This window comes from Lolium perenne, chromosome 1, assembly GCF_019359855.2.
Source record: "Lolium perenne isolate Kyuss_39 chromosome 1, Kyuss_2.0, whole genome shotgun sequence".
NCBI lineage: Eukaryota > Viridiplantae > Streptophyta > Magnoliopsida > Poales > Poaceae > Lolium > Lolium perenne.
This window is the reverse complement of record NC_067244.2, coordinates 79,173,722-79,181,907: the sequence shown is the minus strand read 5'-3', so window position 1 is coordinate 79,181,907 and position 8,186 is coordinate 79,173,722. Positions and strand designations below refer to the sequence as shown.

The 8,186-nt window shown below is 45.1% G+C and overlaps 1 protein-coding gene across 3 annotated transcripts; it reads right to left on the bottom strand.

Moving 5' to 3' along the window:
• Window positions 1-1,957: 1,957 nt before the first annotated feature.
• Window positions 1,958-7,540, bottom strand: LOC127294208 (pentatricopeptide repeat-containing protein At2g34400). Of its 3 annotated transcripts, none has more exons than XR_007846443.2 (4): window positions 6,589-7,540; window positions 5,520-6,480; window positions 4,525-4,602; window positions 1,958-2,105 (listed from the first exon to the last, which is right to left on the bottom strand). XR_007846443.2 is itself a non-coding variant. In XM_051323968.1 (2 exons), the coding sequence occupies exons 1-2, from the start codon at window positions 7,458-7,460 to the stop codon at window positions 5,532-5,534; spliced, it is 1,821 nt and encodes a 606-aa protein (XP_051179928.1). In that variant the 5' UTR covers window positions 7,461-7,540; the 3' UTR covers window positions 5,249-5,531. The 3 variants fall into 3 exon arrangements, 1 of the variants encoding a protein (XP_051179928.1); XR_007846434.2 differs by lacking the exon at window positions 1,958-2,105 and adding an exon at window positions 3,537-4,449; XM_051323968.1 differs by lacking the exons at window positions 1,958-2,105; window positions 4,525-4,602 and having other exon boundaries at window positions 5,249-6,480.
• Window positions 7,541-8,186: the final 646 nt, after the last annotated feature.

Below are 8,186 nucleotides of genomic sequence, written 5' to 3'. Positions count from 1 at the left end.
TTCGCCGACGACGCAACACCCTGCTCTAAGCTGGTCTCACGACCAAATGTGGGAGGTGATGCAGGCTTGTGTGATCATGCACAACATGATCATCGAGGATGATCGCAAGAATCATGCTAGGTCACATGTTGGTCCCTATGAGTGTCAAGGCCCTCTTGCGGAGGTTGATCATGAGTTGCCTGCAGATTTTGCTGATTTTCTCGCCATGCACGCAGAGATCCGTGACAGCATTGTGCATGAGCAACTTCAAGCTGATCTCGTTGAGCATTTGTGGAGGATCAAAGGAAATACCGTGGCACCTTGATGTAGCATCTACCCCTATTTATTATATTTGTTTACTTGTTTTATTATTTGTTGTAATTTAATTTGAAAACAATCCTCGCAAACATTTTTATTCATATGCTATATTTGATAAATGGTTCTGTGTTAAAAAAAGTAATTTAAATGTTTGGGGGCGGCGTTTGAGGGACGCGGCTGAGGCGGCACGAACAAAACACGTCCCCCAAGCGCTCAATCCGGCGCGGTTTGGGGGACGCTTTGGAAAACGCGGCTGGAGATGCTCTAATCGACTACGATATTCACACTACTAGCTGGACTGCCACACGAGGTGCAGATCTTGCCAGCAGCGCAATTTTCATTTGATAATGGGATTCTGTTAGATCCTGCTTAACTAAACGCTGGCCTTCGGACTGCAGCAAAATTCCGCTGGCTTGCAGATTTGGTCCAGCGATCTCTGTACGAGCGTGATTTTCTCACGTGTTCATCAGAAGCAGACGTGGCCACATGCACTGGTGTGACGGGCGGTGTGTATGGGCCCGGGTACATATTCACCGCAACATGATGATCTGTGATTACTTCCCATTGCATCAGAAGCGATCTCTGTACGGCGGAGCTATTTCAACTTCATGTTCCCAAGTTGCAGAGAATAATTCGAACTGAGATAATCTTTCCAGATTTGCTCCGCCGTACAACCTTGCTTCCCATTGTCATTGCCATTGTAGCACGTGTGTGGCCCAGCCCATAGCAGCCATGCGGACTTGACGTCATCCACACCTTCCTCCAGTATCTCTGGCAGTCCCTCGTGAGTGCAGCACACACCTTTTTCTTTGTTTCGGAGCAGGGCGCGTACTATTACCACTACGTACCACACCACTAGGCAGCAGGCCTTCATGCCGAGTCTTCCTCCGCCGCCAACTCGACGACGTCGTAACCAAGCCTAACCAAACCTCCATGCGTACAAAAGCTATGTCAACTAATTTGCAACGGAGGCGATAGTACATTCGTATCGATGCAAATGAAATAAATGGACATAAGAACATTTGTACTAGTTCGAATTTTAAATTTTGAGAGGATTTGATTGATTTTAAAAAGAAAAATACTCAAGTTCGTTAAATTTTGAGAGGATTTGTTTGATTTTTAAAAGAAAAATACTCAAGTTCGTTAAATTTGTACTAGATGTGCCCCCAGTCCCCCACGGGTCCTCCCCTGGCTTTCAGCACCAACCCACCACCGCCAGCGGACCCTATGGTGGCGGCTCTCCATAGTGGGACCCCTCCCTCCCTCGAACGAGAGCAGATGATTCCATTGCCCCTTCAAAAGGTGGAGTAATGTAGCCGTACGAAAAACAGATGAATTGTCAAGAGATTACCAATACCCCGACTCTCAGTCACTGTTATCTAGATCATCCAATTTCAGATGAACCATCCATGGCCTGCTCGTGTGTTCTACTACCTCTGGACGTTTTTAATCGACGCGATCCGTACTGTGTTTCTGAAGGATGCTAGCCTAAAACGATACTCACTCGCGTCCATTTAATCCGAAGGGAGGGAGTAGATGAAAGTGGCCATACGCAGTGTGGCAATCACGCAGCACCTTTTAGCTACTGATGGCGAGATGGCATGCACATTTCTCGTCTACATATGTAGTGATGCCAACAGATTCTTCTCGGAGAGTGATTGCCAAAGAGAAACGGCTTCATACAGATACGGAATACTAGAAATGTGAAGAATGACCTTGGGAAGGCCGGCTCCTCGACGCACCAGCTAGCCAGCCTCAGAATTTCTCGTCGCTGTCAATAGCGTACCAATCATTCAGACTCGGGATGACTGAAAAGTAGAAACGGGAGAACAGAATCATATGAGAAACCAGTGCACTTCGATTTAAAGTCCAGATTTACTTATTTGGGTGGAGCTGCTGCGCCTAGCATGAGCTAGTGCTCGTCCAAATCGTGATTTGCGTTGGGGGATAGCACGTCAGTGACGGCACATGCAGACATTCTTTGCCTTGAAGATGAGACAAAGTAGTGGCAATAATTAGCCCTATGATGGCCGGCGGCGAAGGCTAGGGGATTTTTTGGTAGACACCTGAAGACCCGATCACATAACCGTAATGATTTTACATGAATGAAGTGCAACGATTGATCGAAGTGACCTCTCGATTTTCTCCAACCTCGCTTTTTTCAGTACAGAAGATTTTCTGCAGCCTATTGTTCTTCTAACTTCAAGTCTAGCTACATTCCGGCCTATGGGCCTATTTAGCCCTATGATAGAATGGACCGCATTCACGAGATTGCAGAAAAAAATTCAAGCCCAGTCATTGAGACCGTCCTGTTTGGGCACACAGGACACAGCACACACTGTGATTTTTCAGAATAATGTAGAAACTTAATGAAAATTCAACAAATTTATAGCCGCTGTTCAAAAGAGTGTCAGTTAACAACTTGGGCGTTCAAGAAGAAATACTCAATGAACAGCCATGATCCATCCCAGCATTCCAAGAAGTATGTCGTAGGGCACCTTCAAGCAAGCTTCATAAGAATGATCAGACCCAAACATTGACCGATATGGCCGCAAGACAGGTGGCCGAAGCTGTATCTCGGCCCACATTTGTGGCAGCTACAGATGTTATTAAAAACCATGCCTTCAAGGCATTTCAGTGAACCAGGCTCAACAAAGGCTTCATAATGCTTCTAAATGTTTACCAAGAACTAACACCAGAAAGTATAACGGCAAAGATGTGAGGACAACAAAAGACTTCAATCGAAGTAGCTGTTAATAACGTCATAGGCATAGGAGCATGATAGTCAATACCACAACAAGTACCCCTGTAAGTATAGTCACAGGGAGATCCCCAGGATTTTGATGAAAATTTATCCCATTTTATTTGTTAGTTCTCCATATTTCAGCTCGATCCCCACCGATCATCAGATACCACAAAGATACTTACAATGTATGATCTGTCATCACAAAAGTGCCCCCGATTAGACTTAGTAGTCTAATCAGAGACATGTCCCCCAGAAAATAAATTTACTCCACCCCCCACCCCCCGCGTCCCGTCTCAAAATGTAAAGGATGTTTGACTTTGCACGTTTTTTATGCACGACTTTGACCACCAATATATACCAAGTATATGGATTGGGCATATGCATAAATGCTATCATTTTATTTTTCCTGCGCAATACTTTGGTTTCATATGGAGTATGTCTTTATACTAATTTTGCAGACATATAGTAAAAAACATAGTCAAAGTTCTGCATTAAAAAAAAAAGTCAAGCAAGCCTTATATTTTAGGACAGGGGGCATATAACAGGAAAGCACCATATCCTTATAACGAGCATTCCATTTGCATAATGAAATCGCCAGAGTGTATCTCTCTTTGAACATTACTTCTGTGACCCTTAATAAATGCTGCCGTTTCAGACATATGACCTACTCCCATCCCAAAATAGGATGCCTATAATATTTGGATAAAGTCAAACTTCTCAAAATTTAACCAACTATATAGAAAAAAGTGTCAACATTTATAATTCCAGATTAATATTTAGAACCATCATGAAATATATTTTCATATTATGTGCATTTAAAACTGCATATGTTGATATATTTACATATAGTTGCTCAAATTTTAAAAAGTTTGACTTTGACTAAAAACTATAGGCATCCTAATTTGGGAAGGAGGGAGTACTCTCATCCTATCATATATCAAGAAATTATGGGACTCGCAAACGTTTTAATAAATCTTAAATGTTAACAAATAAAATTATCAGAAACTATGCTGCAAATGATGTTAAGTTAAATACTCTTGGGTTAAATCCATAGTACAAGGGTATAGGGAACTCCAGTTGAAAATAATGAAAAAAATATTTTTGCGTCCAAAAACGGCTTGTAGGGAAAGAAATGGATATTGTGCCCATGATTGCACATTACCGATAGAAGCAGAGAATATCAATAAGTTGTGGTTACAAAAGGATAATCAAGCTTATTTAATCTCTCAACAATACAATAATTCAAAAGGTAAAATATCAGTGTAATTCACCATTTGAAAAATGGGTGATGTAGTTCATGGAGTTCTTGTTATATCAGCTTCTAAAATTTAAACTTGAATCTCTTTGTTAGAGAAAAAAAACATAAGGAGGAATTTCAGACAGACCTTCTCCTTTGGACTTATTATCTGTTATGATTCGTTAATATTAATGATACAGAAAAAAATTGAGGTAGGAGAGTGAACTGAGAAGTAGTACCTTACCTTTTTGTCATGTTGATTTGTTGACTCTGAGGACTGGTAACCAGGTTGCATGATTACAGCCTAATGCTGAAGTTTCACCTGATGCATTCCACATCACATAAGAAACTAATATGGGTTAAAAAGATAGCATTTTCAACAAAAAAAAATTGTCTAATGTCAAAATGCCGATAATTTTCCGGGAGGAATATTTGCTTGTTTACCTGCATATTGGAATTTAATGTTACATATTCGTCCATTTTGGAATGTAAAAGATGTGGTATGTGTATTCCAACAAATGTTGCACAGGTTACATGGAAATTATAAAGATTCAAGAATACACATATGATATCCAACAAAATCATACTTGTGATAGGAGAGTGGGCATAAATGAGTAAACTCAAAAAAAAATGAAAATAAGCAAGCACACAAAGCCAAAATGTGACTGGCAAAGACTAGCAAGACGATGATCACTTTAGTCCAGAATGTGTTCTATCAGAAAATAATATGGTCTAATATATATGGCCCTATTTAGAGAAAATATGTTTTTCTATGTTTGCGGCTATCTAGAATGCTCTTAAACTTACAACCCCAATAGAGTTCATTGGCGAATTGAAATCTATCTGTTGAATGTTTCAAGGGTAGCTATAACTGAATCAGGTAATTTCCTAGTCAGAGCTCAAGCAACTGATCTGTGTACATGACCTATAATGCTGCAGTAACTGGAAAATCTCAAAGAACAATATGATTGGAAAATCTCTGTTGTTAAGCTAATTCAAAATAGTTGGGGTTCGACCCTGGTATCAAGACATAGAGAACGGATGCAAAGCAATGTTCCATCTTGGACATCCAGCAATTATATTCAGCATTCCGGCTAATGTTTCTGCATCTCTCAGGAAAAACAACAGTGGCCTCCTTTCTTTAGTCTTTACGTATGACAGACTGCCAGCCTCACAGACATGAATTACAATCTAGAAAGCAAATTTCAGACAGACTGCAGTAATGAAGTTGATGTGCACCTGGTTTTTGTGTTACACCAGATCAAGATCTGGAACATATCCCTCCAGTCTCATCTCATCAACCAGCATGTCGAGGAGTGGATACATATCGTCCGCACCATGCTGTGGTTCATCACCTGCATAGAATTCAAGAACTCTGCCGCTAACTTCAACCCAGCTGCAGCCTGGAACTTTGTTCACACCTCTCTCTCTCATCAGTCCTCTCATCCGTGCAGAGTCATCCAATCTATCTGAACTTGCATATATCTTGGATGAAACCACATAGTTCCACGAGTTTGAGGGCTCCAACTGCATGATCCTATCGATGACCCTGCCACTGACCTCAACGTTCTTCGATTTCCGACAAGCAGCAAGCAAAGCGCCCAACATAACTGCATCTGCCTTACCAGGAATCTTCTGAATGAAGTCCCATGCTTCTTCTAAATGTCCGGCACGTGCCAATAAGTCAACCATGCAGGAGTAGTGCTCAACCTTGGGAATGATTTGGAACTCAGGTGTCAAGGAGTAGAACCATCTCCGGCCATCTTGCAGTAACCCAGCATGCACACAAGCAGAAAGTACTCCTATGAAGGTGATATCGTCCGGTCGGAGACCTTCCTCACTCCTCATCAGTTCAAACTGACGAATAGCTTCCTGGCCTCGCCCATTGAACGCAAGACCGCAGATCAAGGCATTCCATGAAGCTTCATTCTTGCATGGCAGTTTCCCAAAGACTTCTACGGCTTTGTTAAGATTTCCACACTTTGAGTACATATCCACCAATGCAGTCCCGACATAGACATTGCTGTATAGGCCTCTGTGTGAGGCGTAGCTGTCCAGTTCAGTGCCAAGCTCCAGAGCTCCAACTGCAGCACAGGCCGAGAGCACCCCTACCAATGTTATCTTATCTGGGCGTGCCCCTGCTTGCCGCATGCTGTAAAATAATGAAATGGCTTCGTTTGACATGCCGTTCTGCGCGTACCTGCGTCATCAGACATACCATGCACAAATGATCAGGCCAGATAAAAGGACATTCATTAGGGATTTTTTTCTTTCAAATAACGAAACAAGTGGATGCGTCGATACTTGCCCAGTGATCATGGCATTCCATGCGACGTTATCCTTGTCAGCAATGCCATCGAACACTCTCCGTGCCTCCCCCATCTCTCCGCACTTCTCATACATCCCAACGAGAGCTGATCCGACGAGCGATCCGACCTCGATCCCTGCAGATTTCACCCAGTCCTCCAACCACCTACCAAGCACCAAGTCTCCTGCATCCCTGCATGCTGCGAGCACGACCGCGACAGTCACCGCGTTGGGCGCCACGGCACCCTCGGCAACCATGGCACGGAACATCCGCGCCACGTCGGCCGCCATCCCCGCCCGCTCGTACGCTTTTATCGTAGCGTTCCAGGAGACGACGTCGCGGTGGAGAATTCCGTCGAACACCCTGCGCGCAGCGCGGGGATCGCCGAGGTTGGAGTACATGGTGATGAGGGAGTGGACGGTGTGGTCGTGGTGTTGCAGCCCGAGCTTGTGAAGAAGCGCATGCGCCGAGAGGGCGAAGGAAGGCGCCGGGCAGCGGGCGGCGGCGAGGAGGAGGAAAGGAAGAGTGTAGGTGTCCGGGCGGAGCTCAGAGCGGAGCATGCGGAGGAAGAGCTCGAGGGAGGTGCGTGGGCGGGAGGAGGCGAAGAAGCGGAGCGCGACATTGAATGAGAAGGCGGTGGGGGTGGGGTGGGAGGTGAGAAGGAGAAGGGCGTAATCGGAGGCGGCGGCGGCGGTGGTGGTGGTGCAAGAGGAGACGGAGAGGAGCTTGGAGAGGAAATGGTTGTAGGGGAATGGGGTGTGGTGGGAGGCAAGTACGAGGATGTGGGCATGGAGCTGCTTTATGGCGGACAGGGAGTGGCATCTCGAGTGGAGCTCGGAGATGAGGGAGGAGACTGATGGCGCGGTGGCCATTTCCGGCGTCGCCGCCGGTGTCTCTTCCGACGACGCTTCGGGTGTGTCTCGGTTTAGCCCATGTTTGGCATGTCACAGGGTGTATGTTTTGTTTGCCCATGAGTTAAACCGGTAATTGTAAGGAAAATTATACCAGATCTTAGAGTAATGAAAATTTAGATGCATGTAAAAAACAATTAGTTATTTAATGTATAAATATATTTAAATTTAGATAAATTTAAAAAACATCTATTTATAAACTGAAGAAGTGATAGTAAAATGGTACAACTAAAACTGAGCTAAGGGCATTTTCAACGCAGAGCGACCGTTTCCGTCCGGCCGGGCTGAAAATGCGTCTGGAACACGCTCCAGCGGGACACGCATAGTGATCGGGTCATCCATAACAACGCAAATCTGGCCCAAATATGCGCCTCGGATGCATCTCTGCGAACGCGCAAAGTGTCCACTCGCGTCTAGCGGACGTTTCGTCGGGCCCGCCTGGCAGTGACCCAGGCTCGATGCGTCTTCTCAGCCGCGGCAGTACTGGCGCCGAGCCATCGCTTCGGCACTCTGCGGCCGCGTAATGGCGATGCCTCGCGTGGCGCGCGGCCGCCGCCTACCTCTACGCACGAAGTAATGGCGAGCCAGTCGCACCCGGCTTATATAAACAGGGACGCGCGCATCTCATCTTCTCCCACACTAAACCCTAGACGCCACACAACCTCCACCGTAGCGCTGCTGCCGCTC

Bases quoted from the DNA above. Each gene is read 5' to 3' on its own strand.
- LOC127294208 (XM_051323968.1), bottom strand. From the start codon at position 7,460: ATGGCCACCGCGCCATCAGTCTCCTCCCTCATCTCCGAGCTCCACTCG. The intron at 6,481-6,588 runs GCAAGTATCGAC...CTGATGACGCAG, and splicing joins TGGAATGCCATGATCACTGG to GTACGCGCAGAACGGCATGT.